The following is a 22808-nucleotide window of genomic DNA, read 5'->3' as shown; positions in this document are numbered from 1 at the left end:
GTGCCCTCTTTGTTAATTTCCCATCACTGAAGTGCAACACTCTGTTCTCTAAGTATGCATATCAGAGACCTCAGAGGTCCCATGCTGCATACCCTATCCTCTGAGTTATGGGGCGTACTGGCTGGGGTTTAGGTAGTGCAGCGGTGGATTGGGTGCGAGGGGAGAGATTTAGCCACTTCTGGGAAGGGGAGTGATTGGCTACAGCTGCAGTTAATGTTCTGTACTATACTGGGGCTTCTGGTTGAGTTTTGCAGGGGGGCTTTGCCTTTTCCATTGTATGAGTGCCTGTGGTGTATGCTTTTTTTAAAATGTAACTTCCTACCAGCTCTAGGGAGCATTCCTGAGCTGGAATGGCTTAGAAAGTTGACTAATTTGTGGCAAGCCAGCGGGCCTGCCTGCTTCTGCTTCAGTGTAACATATTTCTAGAGGCTGGCTAAGGTGGGAGGTAGGGTTGGCAGGTTGACTGGAAATTTGGCAAGTTTAGGTGTGGGGGGGGGAGCAGTGACTTACCTTTTTGTGCGTACTCTATAGCACTCTGCAATGATACCACTTCCAGTGCTGCACTGGGGCAATTCTTTAAGAACTGGCCCCAAACGTAACATTTTCATTATGTTTTTCAGCCCCAGTGAAACACTGTTGCTTCTGGATCCAGAGGAGTTAGCCGTGTTAGTCTGTAGTAGCAAAATCAAAGAGTCCAGTAGCACCTTTAAGACTAACCAATTTTATTGTAGCATAAGCTTTCGAGAATCACAGTTCTCTTCGTCAGATGCATGGAGGGCAGAAAGAAACTGGTCAAATATAGGAGAGGGGAGGGGAGGAGGAGAGGAGGGATGTAAACAACTCCTTTGATATGGAGATGCAAACAGCTCCTTTTGATGTGGGGATCAGTTTGCTTGTGTAAAGGTTCAAAGGAGTTTGCCGTGTTAGTCTGTAGTAGCAAAATCAAAGAGTCCAGCACCACCACCAAGACCATACAATTCCACTGCAGCACAAGCCTTTGATAACCACAGCCCTCCCCGCCAGATGCATCTGACAAAGAGAACTGTGGTCCTCGAAAGCCCACGTCAGGTGCCACTGGACTCTCCCTGACCCCGCCTATGTAAATGAAATCAGTTACCTGTGATAATGAGATAACCATTCATAGTCCCTATTCAGTCCCAGCTTGACAGAGTCAAATTTACATATGAATTGCAATTCAGCATCTTCCCGTTGGATTTTGTTTTTGAAAGGTTTCTGTTGAACTACAGCCACCTTTAAGTCTTTGATGGAATGTCCTGGTAGATTGAAGTGTTCTCCCACTGGTTTCTGGACTTAAAGGTCGCTGGTGATTGGTGGGCAGAGAAAGGGATTGCTGGAAGATTGCCATTGTCAGACACCTGGCATCCGTAGCGTAATGCCTAGTTGCCCCCCTGAGCACTTTCAGGCCCCCTGATAGTACTGTAAAACGGGTGTGTGTGAGAGTGCATGTGTTTTCATGGAATTGTGCTTATAAAATACACATTCTGAGACATGTTAAAGAACCCAATTTTTCTCTTTTGTCCAGGGCCTTTTAAAATGTGTCAGGGTTGTATGTAACACCCCCCCCCCACACACACACATACATACAATTGATTTTGTTCATGGGTCTCTTGTGATTTTAAACTTTCTAATTTCCATAGCTGTGTGAATTCTGTCTCTGTGCAATACAATGCATCTTAGGATGGGGCCATAATGTTTTCTTTGTTTGAGTATGTGATTTCAGGGAAGGTTTTGTTTGTACAAGGTTATCTGGTTAATTAACGTTTATAAAAGCAGCCATGGAATTCTAATTGCTTGGTCTGTAATTACTATTTGTTTTGTTTACCTTTTCAGTTAATATTTGAAATGGGTAAAAAAAAATCTTAAAATAAATAAGTTCTGTATTTGCAAAATAGATTGTAATGATTCTTTTGAGATGACACCAATGTACATCAAGTCAGTAAAACCTCTTTAAAAAAACAAGTAGCTGCTTCTGTGCATAGGTACATACTTACATATTCTGTCTTGGCAAATGGTATGTTTGATGACTTTTCTCTTGGTAACTTGTGCTTCATTTTCATCTTAAACCTGCAGGCAAGGTGAAACATCTAATATTGTCTCTTAAATATAAATTCTCCTCAATGCCAGCTGGGGTAGTACAAAGCCAGTTACAAAAGAATGTCAGAGGAGTGGAAGCAAAACTACATACATCAGATTGGATGTGAACTGGAAGTAGCATGCCTTGGTCTCTGAGTCTGAGAAACCACATCAGTGGGGATTTAAGCATGAGCCTTTCTGTTTTAAGCTCAAGACCCTGCCTCTGATAATAAATATTCTGAATATTGCTTGGGCTTTGCTGAAGTCTATTCTTTAGTCAGCACTATGGTAGACCCGTTTGCACTTTGCCTTGGCATGTAATAAACATCTGTTCTTTTTATAGAGACAATACCTTACACAGCATTAGTAAACTATTACAGTGGATCAATGTGTTCTTTCTGTTTTGCTGAGAGGTCTACTATATTGTTGCATAATTGCCAATAGATAAATAGTGCTAAAATAAAAATGCTTACATTAGACTAAATCAATTACTTCTGTTAAAGTATTGTTCCTTTTTAAGTCTACTAGTGCTGTGTAAAGGACCTCCTGGGGAATGCATGCATGCCTCTGCATAACCTTTTGCAAGGGGAATTCAGGGATACGAAGGATGTAATTATAAATTTAATAAGATCTTGTGATTGCATAATACAGGTGGTAACTGACTAATCATTAATTCGTCAAAGTACACTTGGGGCCAAATCCCTTGGGATGATCTCTGTCTCTGTCTCTCTCTCTTTTTCTTGTGTAAGTCTAATTTAAATTAAAGAGCTGCATTTAAAAAGTATAACAAGGTTTTCTTGCTCGACATATAGACCTTGAAGAGGATAAGGTTCTGGATTTTGCTACTTATTTCTAACAAAACAAAGGAAATGGGAAGAACCAAAATTATTTCTTCTGTAAGTTATTCATCCTGGGCTTGCCACATGAAAATGATAGCCACATGGCATGGAATTTAAGTAGTATTGAAATATATGCTCTAATGATTCTGAATATATGGAATACAGTAGTTCATGTGCCTTTATCTATCCATGTGTGACATTACAAGTGATATTAAGCCTGGAAATAGTAAGCTACATTACATATTGCTGAAACTTTAAAATGCCTCTGGCCATCTAGTCTTGTTCCTTCTCGCTTACATTCAAAGAAAGACAGTCCTTTCAAATTACCTCAAAATGACCAAATGAGCTTCCTCATCATTAAAACCTTGTTCCCTGAATAATCATTTCCATTTCATAATTCACTTGATTCGTCTCTCTTAGAGCTTACTTGGAATGCTGGATATTTTCCCCCACTGTTTTTTTTTTTGCTTCTGCTGGATCTGCATGAAGCTGAGATTTCTTTTAGCAGCAGCAGCTCTGATAGATTGACTTACATTGCCTCCACACTTTCCAACAGACAAGATTTAAATGCTGTCAGGAATGGCATTTGCTGGCAGAAAGAAGAATTTAGCAGAGTCTGTCGACATATCATAGTGGTTTGGGACACACATTAATTTTAGTTCCTCTTCTGGGAAAGAGGGAGATACAAGAAGAAAAATATGGATATTGGCAGTTTGAACTACCCAAGAAGAGCCAGACTGTGTGGTTAAATAAAATCTTCACACATAATTTTTTGAGTCAGTTGCCTCAGTGCTTGGCACAAGAACCTTAAGAGGAGCCCTGCTGGATCAGAACAGTGTTCCATCTAGTCCAACATCCTGTTTCACACAATGGCCAGTTGCCCTGGAGGGCCAAAGGCCTCCGTAATGTAGCCTCTTAGCATTGGCTTTCAGAGATTTAGTGCTTTTGAATATGGATGTTCCCTTTACTTACCATAACAAGTAGCCACTGATGGAGCTACCCTGCTTCTTTCTAACCCCCTTTTATAGCCACCTGTCAGACAGGCCAGCCAGCCTGCCTGTTTGTTTGCCTGATGAGAATGGGGCCACACTTTCCCAGATGAACTGAGCCAAGTAAGCTACATAGGATCTCGACTGGGAGGCTCAGCAGCTAAATGGTATGTGACTCTATACTCAATGCAAGCCCCAGAAGTGGGGAGCATGGATGCATTTGTCCAGGCACTTAAGAAGCCATACTCAGATGGGAAGACCCTAAAACGTGGTGGCAGCTATAGTTGTTCCTGGGGTTTGTTAACTTCTGCTAACCCATCATAATTTTTTTTTCCTCAAGTTGCCTTGCCACTTACAGGCTTACTAAAAACCAAGGGAAAGGGTGCTGGGAAAGTGAAACCGAGCGCTAAACTAGCCTGGTCTAAGGAGTGCCAAACAGCCTTTGAGGAGTTAAAAACTTGCTTCACCTCCGAACCAGTATTGAGCCATCCAGATGAGAGCCGGCCGTTCATGATACAGGTGGACGCGAGTGATGTCGCTATGGAATGAGTCCTCCTGCAGGAGGGGGAGGATGGGAAAATGTGCCCCTGTGTTTATGTGTCCAACAAATTTTTGGAGGCCAAACGGAACAGGATGGTGTGGGATAAGGAAGCAGCAGCGGTCAAACTGGCCATAAGTATGTGGAGGCACTGGCTGGAGGGGGGGCAAGTTGCCATTTGAGGTGTGGACTGATCATAGAAATCTATGAGAGGCATTGTGAGAGCCTCGCAGGCTGGGAGCCAAACAGCTGTGATGGGTGGAATTTTTCTCCCGATTCAACTTTGTACTTAAACATTTCCTTGGGAAATCAAATTTTTTGGCTGGTGCTCTGTCTTGCCTCCCTCAGCACAACAGCCAACGGGAGGAAGTGGTAGACATGATATTTCTCCTTGCCCAGTTGGGAGGAGCTATTGCTACCAGGAACCAAGCAGCAAAGGCGGACCACCCCCCCCCCATGGAATGGGAAGAGAAAATTAAGGTGGAACTGGAAAAGGAGGGGGAGGAAAATTGGCCTGAGGATTTAAAGTAAGGAGAAAATGATTGCTGATATAAGAACAACAAAAAGTATATCCTGCTGGGACTCCGAGGAGAGATACTGAAACACTGTCATGATGCCAAGCTGGCCTGGCATCTGGGTTATTTAAAAACACTGCACTTAATACAAAGACAGTTTTGGTGGCCAGGAATGTGGAAGGATGTATTGCAATATGTATCCACTTGTCAGACCTGTTTCATGGGCAGAAAGGGAGGGGGGAGAACCTCCAGGACTATTACAACCTTTCAAAACCCCACCCCAACCCTGGTTTATAGTATCCATGGACTTCATCACTGTCCTTCCTCCAAGCAAAGGGAAAACTGTGATTCAAGTGATGGTGGATTTGTTTTCCAAACAAGCCCATTTCATCCCATAGCCCAAAAGTTGGCCATATTGTTCATGCAGCACGTAGTAAGGCTCCATTCATTTCCTGACAAAGTAATACCGGATTGGGGCCTACAATTCGTTGCCAAGTTTCGGCGGGAGCTGATGGAAGTAACAGGCATGACTCAAGGATTGAGTTCTGCATACCATTCCGAGACCTATGGGCAATCCGAAAGGGTTAATCAGGTCCTGGAACAATTTTTAAGATGTTACATTAATTATCAAGAAGATAATTGGACTGATTTTTTGGCATTCACAGAATATTGTTACAATACCGTTCATAGTTCTACGGGATTATCTCCCTTCAAGATCACACAGAGTTTTGAAGGCAAACCTTTGCCATTTGTGAAAGACCCCCGGCCGGGAATGGGGGGGGGGCATCTCAGCACTTGGTAGAACTCTATTGGGGAACAGTGGGATCTGATAACAAAAACCATGGGAAAAGCCAAACAGGATTACAAAAAACATGCAGACCGTAAATGCTCCCCCCACCCCCCCAGGATCTGAAACCTGGAGATGAGGTTTATGTGTCCACAAAAAATCACAAAGGGGAACAACCGAGCAAAAAGTTGGGATGGAAGTTCATAGGACCTTATAAGATTCTCAAAGTAATAAATGGAGTGGCTGTTAAGATAGATTTGCCAAAAAAATTGAGACACATTAATTACTCATTAAGAAAGTGTTAACTTTTCTGTCCTGTACAATTGGGTACCCCTGAGTTCTAGTATTATTGGAGAGAGAGAGAAAGCCTCCCTCTGTCCACCATCTCCACCCTGTACATAATTTTATAAAATTCTCTTATGTCCCCTTAACCTTATTTTTCTAAACTAAAAAGTTCAAGATGCTTCAGCCTTTCTTTTTGGGAAAGATGTTCTAACCATCATCTTGGTTGCCAATTTCTGCTCTGCAATATCATCTTTGAAATACAGCAACCAGAATTGTACACAGTATTTCAAATGCTGGTGCACTGTTTGTCTATACAAGGACATTGTAATATTTACTGTTTTTATTCTCACTTCTAATCATCGGCAACGTGGAAATAGCCCTTTTCAACTCTGTTGCACACTTAGTTGATTTTTTTTATTGAGCTATTCACTATAATCTGCAGTCTCAAGGCATAATACCTGACTAAGAAATTTGGATGTTGACCCATCTGCACAGGTAGCAGTCATACCCTTTACAGGACCGCCTAGTAGAGAGAGTCACGTAAAGCAATAATAATCCAAAGGAAAACGTGACTAAACTAACTAAAGAAAAACTCACTTAAAGTATTACAAACACACTCACAGAAATTTACAAAAACAGTGAATTTATATTGAAAGGTGCATTAAAGAAATAAAATGAAACTCTAAATGGAAACCTAGGCAAAAGCCTAATGGCCCATAGCAACGTGAGCTCCTACAAAGAGGTAGCAACGTGCAAGAAAAAGGGAGGGGGCCAAAAGGAAACCACAGAGTTAAAGCTGTTGCTCTTAGCCAAAGGAACTTTAAATGTGAAAGCTGATTCCAAAATAAATTCAAACATCCATTCAACAAAGCATTATTCAGGAAACAAAGATGCTTGTATAACAATAACAAAGATTACAAGCTGCCAGAAAACTGGTCTATCTCACTGAATGGAATTCATAAAACAATAACATTCAAATATAACCACAACGGGTTAGCTAGCAAATGACCATCCCGTTTCCGGCTTCCCCTTCTTCCAAGCGGTTACAACTGAAAAAATAATGAAAAATGAAATTACTTTTAGTATTGCACCAAGCCCTCAAGTTTTTTTTTAATATAATAAATACTTACAACAGATGAATCAGCTCTAATCTCAGTCAAGAAAACATGCATAACAGCGGCTCGCTCTCAGGCGTAAGCACAGCTAATTAGGTGACTCATTCTTAAATATCTAAGTGCATAGATTTTCTTAAAGTGCCAGAGTTCCTGGTAGTCCTCATAAAAATGCTGAAAAGTCACAGTTTATGTTTAGCCCATGTGGCTCAACAGTATGTAGTCTGCGGATCTACCACGCTTCCCTTCTGCGAAGATCTCATTGTACTCGAAGAGGATCCTTGAAGTGACTTACATGTAGTATAGAATAAAGAAAGTCAGTGTCCTTGTGGTTTTTTTCTTTAAAGTGGGAAACCAGCGGAGCATCCTCTACTCCACAACGCAGCCTGGATCGATGTTCCTGTATTCGCGTCTTAATTTGCCTACTTGTACAGCCTATATATACTAGATTACAGATACAGACAATCATATACACCACATTATGCGTGTTACAAGTTGAAAATGCTTTCCAATATAGACCCATACCTTTGAATTGTAGGGGGGACATCACAAAATCACGTGTTACATCTACCGCATTTAAAGTGACCTATTGGTAAATCCCTAGACAGTTTTTCTCTCAAGATATCTGCCCTTATGAGATGGTCTCGGAAACTCCTAGTCTTACGGAGCGCTACCAATGGTTTTTCTTGGCATCCCGGTAAGTCCTCAATTAGCGGCCAATATTTTAGGACAACCCGTTTGATGCTATTTGCCAAGGGGGTATAATCCATGGCGAAGGTGAGCCTTTCCTCCCGTTGTTTAAACTTCTGATTTAACACATCCTGCCTATCACGTTGTAAAGCCCGCTTTCCACAATCCTTAATAATACGTTGGGGATAGCCTTTAGCCAAAAATTGCTCACCCAACGCCCCTCCACTAGAGCAAAAATCTTGTATCGCTGTGGAGTTTTGTTGCAAACGTAAAAACTGACTGTATGTCCTCTAGGAGCCTTTCCCCCGTGGAAACACGGGTGTTAAATCTGGGTCTGGGCTTCGTACCTACCCCGCGTTACAACGCTTTCCAGACGAGGGTAGATATATTCAAATTAGTAAGATTATTAAAACTTAGGGACTTTTTTGGAAACTCATCATCTACACAACTTGTTCCATCTAATTTACGTCCTCGCTCCACCTTCATTCCACCCTCTACTAATCATAGGATCCAGACCTTTGAATCTATGGTTCTTAATGAGATAGAAGTGCTTGAAAAGGAACACAATTTTTGGAAACCTAATCTCCAACGCGATGATTATGAGGCCTTACGTTCTTTAACAGCTGATGACTCGATAGTCATAAAAGAGGCAGACAAAGGAGGGGCTATTGTCATTCTGAATAAAACTGATTATGTAGGAGAGGCAGAATGTCAACTCTCAGATACTAACAACTGCAAAAAGATTCCCAATAACCCTACTAAACATATTGCTGGCATCATTAAGAACACTCTGGATGAGGGTTTAGCAAGGGGCCAGATCTCGGAACAACTACATAGGGCATTAATTAACCCTTTTCCGAGAATCCCCTTGTTTTACATACTGCCCAAAATTCATAAGCCAGGATTCCCCCCTCCCGGTCGCCCAATAGTGTCGGGGTCCGAGTCTATTCTCGAACCCCTGGCCAAATATTTACATTTATTTTGTCAGCCATTTGTGAAGCAGACCAAATCCTATATACAGGACACACGGGATTTCATCCGTGCAGTGGAAGGACTTCAGATCCCCCAACAGGCAGCCTTTGTTACCTTGGATGTGATTTCTTTATATACCAACATCCCACATGATGAAGCTCTTTCTACTATCAATTTTTTTCTAGACCAACGTGAATCCCAGGTTCCTTCTACCTCATTTCTCATGGAACTATTGGACATAGTCCTTAGTTATAATTATTTTCATTTTCAAGACCAATTCTTTATCCAAACATGTGGTGTTGCGATGGGTTGTTCAGTTGCACCCAGCGTAGCTAACATGTTCATGGCGCGTTTGGAAAATCAATTTTTTCAGAATCCCACGCAAAACCTTTTTCTTTCACAAATTTTATTTTACAGGAGATTTATTGATGATTTATTTTTGATAGTGTCCAATAATCATATCATTCCAGATTTGTGTAATTGGATGAATACTGTACACAGAAACATCGAGTTTACATGGTCAAGTGGTAATGATTCCATCAATTACCTAGATGTTACGGTCTACCATGCCAAAGATAATGTGGTATGTGCGTCCTTTCCAAAAGCCTACCGATAGGAATGTATACCTGCACTATAATTCATTTAACCTGCCCCATTTACATCAAAACTTACCATACAGTCAGTTTTTACGTTTGCAACAAAACTCCACAGCGATACAAGATTTTTGCTCTAGTGGAGGGGCGTTGGGTGAGCAGCTTATAATCTTTGTTATTGTTATACAAGCATCTTTGTTTCCTGAATAATGCTTTGTTGAATGGATGTTTGAATTTATTTTGGAATCAGCTTTCACATTTAAAGTTCCTTTGGCTAAGAGCAACAGCTTTAACTCTGTGGTTTCTTTTTGCCCCCCTCCCTTTTTCTTGCACGTTGCTACCTCTTTGTAGGAGCTCACGTTGCTATGGGCCATTAGGCTTTTGCCTAGGTTTCCATTTAGAGTTTCATTTTATTTCTTTAATGCACCTTTCAATATAAATTCACTGTTTTTGTAAATTTCTGTGAGTGTGTTTGTAATACTTTAAGTGAGTTTTTCTTTAGTTAATTTAGTCACGTTTTCCTTTGGATTGTTATACCCTTTACAGGAGCCAAACTGTTTGGAGAGGCCCTGATAAGTATCTGAAGGAGGATACTGAGAAGAAAAAAGTCCTATCATCAAAAAATAAAAAAGAGAACCAAAGAACAAGAATAGACCCTCCTTGTGAGACCCCAAACACCCACTTAGACTAGGAAATGCCAGACCTTTCCAAAGTAACTGGCAACCAAGATCTAGAAGTGAAAAAGGTCCTTTACCTTTCAAAAATTTGGACAGCAACCAAAAGGATAAAAGAAAGCATACCTGGCATGATTACTAACAACAGGAGAAAGTCATACAAATTGGGGGACGGCTGCAGAAATTTTCAAAAGACAACAAACAGTCATTGGCAAATGGGTACTAAACATGTTCTCCATGGGGTACTCCCTGGAATTTGAATCAATATCACTGAAATGCCTTATCCAATTTCCAAGAAATCTACTGAAACAAAAACATGTAATGATAAAGGTAATAGAGATAAAGGTAATAGAGCCAGTACTGACACAATACAAGAACCAGGGAGTCTACTCAGTGTTCTTCATCATACCAAAGAAAAATGGGGGTATCAGAGCCATCCTGGATCTGGAGTGGCTGAACCAATACATTAAGTCACGCAAGTCCAAGATGGAAATGATGAAATCCATCCCAGGGGCCATCCAGAAAGGAGACTACCTAGCCTCCATAGATCTGTCCTAGGCCTATCTGCACATATCCATAAAGGAAATGCACATAAAATATTTATGGTTTGCATACGATGGAGATCACTACCAATACAGGGCTCTAACCTTCGGTCACTCCACAGAAATCTTTAATAAAAGGCGAAAGCTTTATGCGATCTGATGAGAAATCAGTATTACCATTCGGTCTCAAATTCTCCCCAAGACTATTCACGAAGGTACTGGTGAGTGACACTAATAGCAATCCTCACACTCCAATGGATATCCCTATTTCCGTACCCAGATGATGTCCTAATCAAGAGCCCATCCCTAACCTCTGTTCTGGAAGCAGTGAAACAAACCAAGGCTGTCTGGAAAATCATGGTTTTGTAATCAACAAAGAAAAGAGCAGTCTGACACCAGTACAGAAGAGACTACACCTGGGAGTAATGATAGACACAGTCAAAGACAAAGTCTTTGTGTCAAAGGAGAGACAACAGAAGATCACCTCAATGATAAGAGAAGTTCAGGAAAGGAAAAAAGTAGAGGTGATGCAACTAGCCAAATTCCAAATTATGATGGTGTCTTGCAATAGTCAAGATTGTTTGCAGCCTGGTCCTAGGTATGTCCAGGGCTTTTTTTCAGGGGGAACGCGGTGGAATGGAGTTCCGGCACCTCTTGAAAATACTCGGAAATAGTGCTTGAAAAGAATATTATTGCAAAGAATACCGTGTTTTTCTTCCTCATTTCCCTCTTAAGAGTTCCTCCACCTCTTTCCCCAGAAAACCCCCCTGTGTATGTCCATTCATATATTTTACTAGGTAATCTGCTTGTTTAACCTGTTTGGATCTGTTAAAAGTCAGTTTCTTTAGGACTTCCAGTTAGATGAGGATTGATCCTCTTGTGAAAATTTTACCACTTAGATTTGGAGGTAGATCCACCTCCAGCTAAGGGCACCTCTTACAGCTGCCAAGTGCCACAGTCGAGACCAATTGGAGAGAGTATAGCAGCTTCTTCAAGGTCCATTAAAGAAGAACGTTCTTGTGCTAAAAATAAAAATCATACTGAAATGATTTCTTAAGAAAATTCTAATTACATTCTTTACCCAAGTCATTTCTACTTCAGGACCATAGTCATTTCAGGATTTTTAAACTAGAAAGTTTAGGTGTTTAAGGGCCAAACTAGTCATGACAGGACCCTCATGTCTGCCATGAGGATGCTGCTGCCTTTTAAAAGTAATTTTAATACACTGCAAGTAGTGTAGCAGACTAAGGTGATCTTGCCCTGCCCCCATGCTTTATCAAGTGCTGAAATGGCCACCCAGTGGCTGTTAGGGAAGGGACAAAGGCACCGTGCTGTGGGTCGAATCAGTATAGGGGACTGTGTGACATTTTAAAAGGACTTTTAAATGGTGGTGGTGGTGTTCTCATAGCAGCCATGAGTTTGCTGTCATGTCTAGTTGGAGTCCAATAGAATAGTCATAATTAGGATCCTATTAAGTAGAGGTGGGCACCGTCCGGAAAATGGACCACAATTTTGTACAGCTTGGCCTGGTTCATGATTCATGAACATTCAGTTTGTGGGACTCACCTTTTTCATGAATTTTGTTCTGTTTGGGCCGGTCTGTTGGTCCATGATCCGTGAGTCTATTCATCCTGGTGCCGATTTATCGATTCTCTATGCAATGGAGGGGATGTCCACAGACCTTTTGCAGCCCTTAAAACTTGATAGGCAGCTCTGCCTGGCAAGCAGAGAGCTCTCATTTTGCTCTATAGATCAAGGAGCAAGAATGAATTCCCTAGACAATGGAGGGATGGACATTCTGCAGCCAATCTTAGCCCATAAAACCTTGATAGGCAGTTCTGCCTGCCAACCAGGGCACTCCCATTCTGCAATGGAGGGGTGGATGTTCTGCAGCCAATCTTAGCCCTCAAAACCTTGATAGGCAGTTCTGCCCATCAACCAGAGAGCTCCCATTCTTCTCTATGCAACCAAGGAGCAAGAATTAATTCCCTAGGCAATCACTGGGAAGGTGTCTGTGTGGTGAGTGAGGTGGCTCTTCCCCCAACCTTTTCTGTTTGATTTTGCCTCATTTTTGGTGCTACTAGCCAATGCAAGTCAATTGGCATTTGCAACTCCTAGTATCTACTGGAAGTTTCCTGGGGGTGGCCACTTTGGGGGTCTGTAACTGGGACGCCCGAAATGCAATCTTGACCAAACTAGGAGGGTGGCTGGAGGAGAGGCTGCTGAAGATTCTCTGTTATTTTGGGCTCTCTGGGTGTGAAGGGGGCAGAGCATGAATTTCTAAATGTGCTGCTCTGTGTTTTGGATTTGGGATTTTCCAATCCTAGGATATGTTAGCGGTCACCAGAAGAAACAGGTGCTATCAAAAATGGCCCTCCTCTCGTTGAATGAACAGTGCTCCATTTATAATTACTTAGTCTATTCAGTCTTCTCTCACTCATAGTATGTTTCTGATATTATAATAAGTGTTAGGCATGGAAGGGGGGGGCTTTCTGTGGAAAAGCAGGTTCAGGCAGCATCTCTATGGCACCTGTAATATATCCTGCCCCATAAACATTCTTGGGCTAGGCTTTGGCCATTACTGCATGGCCACTACTGTAGGAGTGACTTATAGCTTAAATGATAGCTATGTTTCTCCTACTGGTTCCATTTGCTTTCATTGTAATTTGGACGGAGGTGGCAAGTAGTTAAAAGATTGCTACTTGCAATTTTGCAGTATATTGATGGCTAGGACTAGGCATTATGGCACCAACTGATACCATTCGCTGCACCTTCTTTTCTGGTACCATTTTGTAATGCAAAATATGTGGCATTACAATACTGTATTGTGAGCCTTCCCATTTCCTCTATACTTCGTTAGTTAGTTACTATTTGTAAAATGTAAATAAATAATATAAATAATGCCTTGCAATGATGTCATATCATATACTTTGTATACATATTTTGAGTGCAGTAGCACCTTAAGGACCAACAAGTCATTCTGTTCTATTGTATATATCTATATTTTTACTAGAGGAGAGATGAAGAAGACATGCTGCTGTTTTTATGATTGCTTAATGCTTTATGATCTTTTTTTTTTAAAAAAAAATCTAGGTAGTGATACGAAGCCAAAATGGAGAGATTTTCTATCGCATTTCTCCTTGGGCAAGATATGTTGCTCGTCAAGACACCAGTGTAACTTATGATTGGATACATTGGGAGCCTCCAGTTCCATACAAAGTAAGATATTCTAAAAATGTTAGAAGTATAGTGGGGAAGGTGATGGTGCATGGGGTTTTCTCTCCAAATTCTATTTTCTTATTTTAAAAAATGGACCATGTTTTCCCAGTTTGACTGAGTTTCTTAATAAAGGCTCTTTTAGATAATATAGCATTTAGTAATACGAAGTATATGTACAGATATATGCCTGCAGGTGTTCAGGGTCTCTTTCAGTGCTTATATACTTATCTGACTATGTAAGGAGAAATTTGTTGAAACACGGACTGCTGATATAATATTTTTGGTGAAATTAATGAGAAATGAGATGATGTTTTGTATATATGAATTAAGATTGGTTTTAAAATAGATAATTTGAACTATCAAATATGGTGATGCTTTTTCATACTTTGAGTTACTATTCCCTTATGACATAGTTGCATCTGTAATTCAGAAAACCTTGGACTATGAAGGAACTATGTGGGATCAACTAATCTACTTTTGCCGTATCACAGTGATTATCAGGATCAGATTTTTCTGAGCAATGTTTCAAGGAAAAAATCATCTATATCTAGACACATACATAATGCACACACACAGTTGGTTACAAGTTTGAATATGCATGCTTAAAACTTGTGATTTCCAAAAGCATAAATTATTAGTACAATTAAAAGAGATCAACAAGGCAAAACATTTTACAAATACTATATTTTTAACCAAATTGAAAAGCATGCATAGATGCCTATATTAACATTGTTTTTTATGTTTCTAATAATCTGGAGTGGGGGAATCCTTGTCTACTACCAGCCTATAATAATCTAATAATCTGGAGTGGGGGAATCCTTGTCTACTACCAGCCTATAACTTTACAAATGCTATAAGCTTTGACACTTTGGCACTTTTGCACACTTTAGTCACTTACTCTTGGATCCAGAGTGGGGAATAGTCTAAAGGGAAGTGAGAAAGGAATGACACAGACACACTGAACTGGGGAAAATCAGGCCACAACTTTATTGATTACAGGTTCCTCAGGCTTAGTACAGCATAGGCTGGGGACTATGAGTGCAGCTGACAGCCTGACTGCTGACAATGAACCCTCCAACCTGCATATTGTGGGTATTCAAGGAAAGAGCTGGCCTTAAGGCCAGATGTAGCAGAAGCTGCTGTTCCTGCACACTACCAGCCCCTTCGGGGTGTGGTCAACATGCTATCCCTGAAGGTGGCTGTCATGTCCATCACCCCAAGAGCCCTTAAGAAGATCTCCCTTTTTAGGGTCCTTCAGGGATCTGAGCCCTTCATACCCAATTTCATGTCCCCAGCCAATGCCTAAATCCCTGCAGCTCACTTTTCATGTGCTGTAAATTCAATTATACCTCTCTGCATGTGTTGCCCAGCGTGGAGCTGGCTGCTAAGGTTCAACAGTGTAGTTGGAAGGAGCTGGAAGGAAGCACAGTCACATACCTCCTTACACACATTGTGATGAGTGGTTGCTTCCCACTTCTCCTATCAAAGCAACTTTCACTGCTGTGGAGCAAGTGAGCCCACCTCCAAAAATTTTACCTGGGCTGACTTTGGGGAATGCTGCCTGCCAGGAGCAGCAGACAGAAGGGATGCTGGCAAGCAGCTCCAAATGGCCAATCTGCCTCCATCCCCCTTCTGGAATATGTAGCAGGGACCAAACAGGAGCCCAACCAACTGGTCTGCTGACCCTGCCCCTCAGCATATAGCGGGCCAAATCGGGGTCGGATGCATAAGGCAGCATGAGATCTACCTGGCTGAGCCTTTACTGGGTGCAGTTGCCTAGAGTCTCTTGCTCTCTCCCTTCTTCCCAACCACCGTAACTGCTCCAGTTTAAGTGTATGAGCAGGCCATAGATGTAGGCATTGCTGACTGCTATCTGTTCCTTGCAAAAATCAGTTATTTGTGGTGTTCTTTCTGCATTGCTATTCCTTCTAATGTCCAATAATATAACATTTGGCTTTAACGATAGAAAAACATGAGATTCCTCCCCCTTTACCCCTCCCCCAGTAGTACAACACTCAGGGGCAGTGTAAGGGTCTGCCATGCCTGTGGCCGGCTGGCCAGGCACCGCCGCGCGCGCATGAGCGCGCGCGCGCACACCGGCCTGCGTGATGACATCACGCGTGACATCATCACGGGAGCGCGCGCGCCGCCACCAACCTGATTGCTGCGGCAGGCGGCCTCCGAGCTCTCCCGCTCAGTTGCCTGCACCGCCGCAGATGCCTTCCCGCGGTGGCTGCACCTGGCCGGGGGCTTGTGCTGGCGGCGGCGGCGGCGCGGGGTGGGAGGGATAGGAGGATGGTGCTTTGTGGCGCGCACTCCCGCCCGCCGCGCCTCCTCTGGCGCTCCGTCCAGCACCCCGCGCCTGCGGCCACCGCCTACCTAGCCTTAATAGGCGCGCTGGCCCTGACAACACTTTCAGTAGGTAAGGACCTTGCAGACAATAGTAGTGAAATTAGCAAACTTTTGATCTTTCTGTTTAATATACCAGTTTTCAACCTTGAGTTACCCCAGAAGCATATCAGGGGTTCTTCAGTGAGAAGATGAAAATGATGGGCAGTGTCAGTATTGGTCTTCCTCTGCAGTGTGCAGCTACACAGGAGGATTGTGTATGTTCCAGGGCACAATGTTCAGTTTGAACACAGCAGTGGAGAGTCCATTGTCCTTTGTGAATTGAGATTGCACATTACCCCAAACCCCAAAATACTTTGAAACACACAGAAGTTCACTGGCAGACAAAACAGTATTGGAAAAGAGTCTCTAACAGAAGGAAACATTTTCAAGGAACAAGAAGTGAATCACAATGAAACATGGCATTCTGTGAACCTCTCTGAGGGAGGCTGGGGATAAAACATCCCAGGATACCAAAAGAATGTGTGAATGTTTCAACTTTGGGCTGGCTGCAAAGACAGCCATGTCCAAAGGGAATTTGTGAAGGGAAGTTACATAGGCTGCATCAATTTGAACATTGTTGTATTTCCTCCTTTTCCAATTTTGTCATTTGATGTACAGCCCTTGCATTTACCTTACAGTCAATACGGTGGTTCAGATTTTAAGACAGCTTACCAATTCTTGTCTAATATATCTGAGAGCTTCTTGCATTTTATTCCCAAACCATTTTCCATTGTGTAGCGGAAGCATCCTGTTCCTAAGAAGCCTAAAAGCTTAAGGATCTATGAATCTCATGTGGGAATTGCTTCCCCTGAAGGGAAAATAGCTTCATATAAAAACTTCACACACAATGTACTTCCGAAAGTCAAGGATCTTGGTAAGTAATATTTGAGGCTTCTTCCAAGATAAATTTTTAATGAGCCCTGTGCTTTTATTAGAAAAGCTCATTTCAAGAGTCTGTGGATTGTCTCCATGTTGATATTTAATGCATCATAGCAATGTATTTTATTATACTGAACATTTATTCCAATGAAGTAATGATCTTATTTTAAAAGAAGAAAAAAAGCTGTGGAAAACTGTTGTAGACCAAACATTTTTAGTTTTTAGATTATTTATTTGTGGTGTGCAATATCTAGAAATAAAGTTCCTAGTTGCAATTATTAGTGTAATTTGTATTTATTTCCATACATCTTAGGGATACCACGTTCTTGCTATCAGAGTGACTGAGTTACTCTTGATAAATCTAGGGAGCAGAAAGCATTCTTTGTATTTGAGACTCAAAAATGGACTTAGAAAAATATTTGGTGATTAATATATGTAGTAATTTTATTTATATGCTTGTATAATTATAGATGCACAGTACAGAAAAGGCCTTCCCTATAACTTTCTCTAGCCACAGCCTAAGTACAGAATGAATTTTAAAATAATTCCTCTGGATATGTTTCCTACTTGTACAATCTTTTTTTTTTGTAATATTTTTTATTTTTCAATATCTAACATACAAAACTACTACATACATACGTAACCTACAAAACAGTAACTACAAAAGACTACAATAGCACAAGGGATGGGAAGGAAGGGAGAAAAAAGAGAAAGGGAAGGGGGGGTGGGAAAAAAGGGGAAGGTAACCTACAAACACTAAACACTACGTTTCAATGCTTTCCCTTCATACTGCCACAGTAAAAAAATAGCTTAATAAAATAGTGACGGAGTGGTTGATCATACAAATTACAAATTACAGTTCAAATAAAATCTTTTTCCCTCCCCTGGGCCCCGGGCGCAATTCCCTCTGCGCAGCTACCGCCGGAGCGCTCACTGCCTCCCCCCTCCCTTCAGGCTTCGGATCCTCTTCTTTTTGCTTGGTGTCTGGTCCAAATTCTGGATTTTTATCCACAAAATCCCTTAGCTGATCTTCAGAATTAATCTTGTAAGCTTTATCTTTATAACTAAACCCGATTCCTTCCGGGAGTAGCCATTTGTACTTTATGTCCCGTTCCCTCAAAAGAGCTGCCAACATCTTGTACTTAAATCTTTTCTTCCGCACTAAAAATGGAACGTCCTTCAATATCTTGACTTTATTTCCCAGAAAGTCCAATTCCGCATTGTATGAATTATATAGGATACTGTCCCGGACCCTCCTAGATGAAAACTCGATAACAATCTCGCGAGGCAGCTGCCGCTTCGTTGCATATTTTGAAGATGCCCGACGGACTCCCAAAATGGCGCTTTTCACTTCTTCTTTAGTTGCCCTCGCGGGTGTCGCTAAAAGTTCCGAGGCGAGATCCCATAAATCCTCTTTTTCCTCCTCTTTAACATTCTGGAGACGCAAAACGGTTTGTGTTCGCTCCACTTGCAGTCCGATCAGCTGGTTTTCCACCAACTTTAATTCCCTGTTCGTTGCTCTCGTAAGTGACGCACTTTCCCGGGCAGACTTCTCTGCCCCCCCCCCGCTGATTCTTTAATGGCTTTCACATCGCTTTCAATTAAGCCCACCCTTTGATCTGTTTCATTCAGCTTGTCAACAAAGGGTTTTATGGCTTCCATAACCGCTCTTTTAACCAGTTCTTCAAGCGTCTCGCCCCTCTGCAAGGCCGCCGTAACTGACTTGCCAAGAGAAGGACTCTGCTTTCTCGCTGCCATTTTAGGGGGGGGGGAACCGCCAATCTTCTGAGACTCTATGAGGGGGGAAAATCCGAGTCTTCTAACCTTCAGACCCCACCACTCCTCACAACGCTTGTAGTAACAGAAGGGATTCGCTTACTTGCAGGCTTTCGCCTAATCTTGCTCCTTGCCGTTTTCTATAGCCCGGCAGCACACTAGGTGCCGCGCTCGTCTGCCGGCCTCCATAGGGACAAACGGGCGATTTACCCCCTGCCTCGATCTGTCAGAGGGCTCTTCCCGCCGCGTCCCGGACTCAGACTCCCTGCCTGAGAGTCTGGGGGCTAACCTTTGCAGATCAGCCACCCGGCCAGGCGGCTCGGCCGCTTCCTCTCGGACCTGCCGAGAGGAGCGTCTGACATGGCTGCGAAAACGAAACCGAATCCCCTACTTGTACAATCTTAAAGTATAAGCATGGTGCTCACAAGGACTTGCAGAGCTCACTACATTTCTCCCTTATCCTCCTGCTCACACTGTTTCCTTTCTCCTTTTGGCAGCCCCATTTCCTTACTTTCATATCATTTCCTTGCTTCCTTTTCTCCTTACCACACAGCAACCAACCAATCTTTCTTTATCTGCCTCCTCAATCTTCAGTTTTATTTATTTACTTAATTTATACCCTGCCTTTCTCCACAGTGAAAACCCAAAGCAGCTGACATCATTCTTCTCACCTCCATTTTATCCTCACAAAAACACTGTGAGGTAGATTAGACTGAGAGCGAGTGACTGAGTTAGTTACCTAGCAAGTTTCCATGACAGAGTAGGAAATTTACTAGAGATGGGCACGAACCAAAATACAAACCAAAGTTCATCACGAACTGGGCCAGTTTCTGGTTCGTGAACTGGTGGTTCGTCAGAGCCCATTTCTGACGAACCATGACGAACTTTAGGCTGGTTCATTTTTTGTTTCGTAACTGCAGAGACCCTGGCACCATCAATCAATTTCCTAGGCAATTGGAGATGGGCTTTCTGCTGTAGAGGTGTTCACTTGGCCGCTTTTCAGCTGATAGGAGGCATTTGAAAGCAGAAATTCTTCTTGCCTGTAAGAAAAGTCTTGCTGCTTTCAAAGGACCTGCCGCTTTTTTCAGCTGAGAGGAGGGGCATGCCCCTTCCATCAGCTGAGGTCCTTTAGTACTGGAACTTATTTGTTCTGCTTCCCATGTTTGTAGGAGTTTGCTTATTCCCTGCTGGCTTTAAAAGCCAAGAAAGAGTTAAATGGCTGGTCTTTCCCTTCCTCCTTTGAGGTATGCACACTCTCTCTGGTTTTTTTTGCACAGTCCTTTGGAAACAAAGTGGCAGGGAAGCTGCTGCTTCATCCCTTCCCAGCTTCCCTGCTACTTTGTTTCCAAAGGGCTGCACAAAACACTTGGTTTTTTCACTCTTTTTTTCAGCCTGAAACAAGCTTGAGGGGGAGGGAAAAAGAGCCATTTAATCCTTTCCTGGATTTTAAAACCAGGAGGAATGTGCAGTCACATCACAATGTTGACATGTTACAATATTACAACTCTTCCTTGCTTTTGGAAAAAAAAGAGAGCGTGCATTCCCTACTTCCCAAAGGAAGAAGGGAAAAAACAGCCATTTAACCCTTTCCTGGCTTTTAAAGCCAGCAGGGAATAAGCAAACTCCTGCAAACATGGGAAGAAGAACTTATATTGAAACGCTTTAAAGTCTCAGTGTGAAAAGGACCTCAGTTGATAGGAGTAGGATGCTCCTCCCCTCAACTGAAAAAAGCAGTGGGTGTTTGAAAGCAGCAACACTTTTCTTACCACTCAATCCCCCTCTCATCAGCTGAAAAGTGGCAGGCAATTTTAAAGGGGGAAACCAGAAGCACAATCCCATATTCTGCAGACCTTCTGCTGCCCCGAAAGTGATATTTTCATGAACCAAATGAACCAATTTATGAACTGGGATAAGTTTGTGAAAGTTCGTGGTTTGTGAAATGTGATGAACCACGAACCACATGGTTCAGATTTTTCTCGGTTCATGCCCATCTCTAAAATTTACACCTCTCAGATCCTAGTCCTACACTCTAACCTCTACAGCACATTGGCTATTAGGTTTCCCTTCTTCACTTTCCCTGGAAGCCTCTCCCTGGAAAAAGTCTGGCCAAGTTGCAAAAGTTGTGTGGTAGCAAGTCACTCCAGTGAGTTGTGTTGGTGGCAGTATCAGGCCTGGCCAAGTTGTGAAAGTCATGTGGAGGCTGACACTGGGCCCCGTCAAGTTGTGTGGCATCAAATTGCCCAGTATCCACTGCCACACCTGGGTGAGTCACTCAAATTGCAAAGAGACTGGTAGTTGCTACTGGGCCTGGCCCCAATTAGTCTTCCCTCCAGGTAAGAAGGGAGGAGAGTAGGGTGGGCTGGGGGCCAAAACTGCCCTGGAAAGGGCCCTGCTCCTCCCCTCTGAATTTTTTTGACAGAAACCAAGGTTTGAAGGCTAGCAGTATTGTTGGGGTTGCCTAGCAATCCCCTCAATGGCCACTGAGATCTAAAAGGTACAGGAACTGCTTCTATTATTTTGGGGTATTTTAATCCCCATTTTAATTTATTTTTATATTTCAGATTTTTCTACACACTTTTTCCCTCTCAGGTTTGTTAAAAAATCTGTCTTGTCTGTTCATAGCTCCAATTTGGATTTAATTATTCACAGATGAGACAATATTTGGAGTTAGATATATTGATAATGATAACTCGTTGCTAAAAATCATACCTATGTCAAAGAAAATGTGCCATCATTGATAAAATGGTGTGCAATGCACAAAAACTATACTAAAAACAATTTAATTAATCAGAAAATGACTATAACTGGCCTGTGCAGTACAATCCTTTGTGTGGTTATTTAAAAGTAAGCCCCAACTGGATTTAGTTTGACTAAATTAATAGAAATGGAATGTAAGTAATGGCTGTTGTGGGTTTTCCGGGCTGTATTGCCGTGGTCTTGGCATTGTAGTTCCTGACGTTTCGCCAGCAGCTGTGGCTGGCATCTTCAGAGGTGTAGCACCAAAAGACAGAGACCACGGCAATACAGCCCGGAAAACCCACAACAGCCATCGTTCTCCGGCCGTGAAAGCCTTCGACAATACATCGAATGTAAGTAAGTTTAGGATTGCAGCCTATGAAAGCTACTTAGAGGCAAGTAGCTTTCTACTTAGAGGCATGCCCCATGTTATTTAATGGCTTACTTCCAGGAAAGCAGGCTTAGGATTGCTACCTAAATAATCAAACAGATGGCCTCCATCTTTTGGTTCTCATTTTAATTTGAGGGCAAATGAAAAATAATAGTGTTACAGCTCGCTTAAGTAAACAGTGTTAAATTTTGCTGTGGAACAGGTTAAATGACAAGCCAACGATTTTCGTTAAAACTAAGAATCAAGAGAAATTGTGGCCTCCACAGACTATCAAACAGATCTGAAGGTTATCCTTTGCCTGTAATCCATGCTTGGTGGCTGAAGGGGCATTTATTTGCTGACATAAAAGTTAGCTTAGTAAAAGATTTGATTTAAGTGCAGTGGTTTCATCATTAAACTGTTCTTTTCCCTTCAGATTTCCATCATTTAATATCACAGAGAAACATTTTGGGTTGGATAAGGGACAAAAAGAAAGGTTTTTCTTTTCCTTTGGTCCTGAACTCCTTCAGTGAGGTTCAAAGTAAAATTCCATTGCTTTAATGTTTGTTCTTTTAGAGAGATTCCTTCAGGGAAATGAATTTGGAGAAAAATATGTTAACGATTAGATAGAAATGGAATGTGTTTGAAACATTAAGAGAAGCACAAGATTTTAGTATGTGTGTAGTCAGAAGTTAGTTACTCTTTTCCCCCTCTTTTATGATCAACACTGTAAATATCAAAAGTGCAGTTGAAGTTCAGGACATGCAGATTGGCCTAGTTAATATTCTGAAGTCAAATTAAGATTAT

The 22808-nt window shown here is 42.1% G+C and overlaps 1 protein-coding gene across 1 annotated transcript in view; it reads left to right on the top strand.

The window, feature by feature from the left end:
* GBE1 (1,4-alpha-glucan branching enzyme 1) overlaps nt 1-22808 on the top strand; it is a 272853-nt gene that overhangs the window by 94700 nt on the left and 155345 nt on the right. Inside the window, exons 4-5 of the mRNA XM_054973553.1 lie at nt 13724-13849; nt 16979-17114. Coding sequence (XP_054829528.1) covers nt 13724-13849; nt 16979-17114 — 262 coding nt within the window. The remainder of the gene's footprint in view (nt 1-13723; nt 13850-16978; nt 17115-22808) is intronic.

The sequence above is a fragment of the Eublepharis macularius genome, chromosome 3 (assembly GCF_028583425.1).
Source record: "Eublepharis macularius isolate TG4126 chromosome 3, MPM_Emac_v1.0, whole genome shotgun sequence".
Lineage (NCBI taxonomy): Eukaryota > Metazoa > Chordata > Lepidosauria > Squamata > Eublepharidae > Eublepharis > Eublepharis macularius.
The sequence above is the reverse complement of the archived record's forward strand: the minus strand, read 5'-3'. Positions and strand labels throughout refer to the sequence as shown.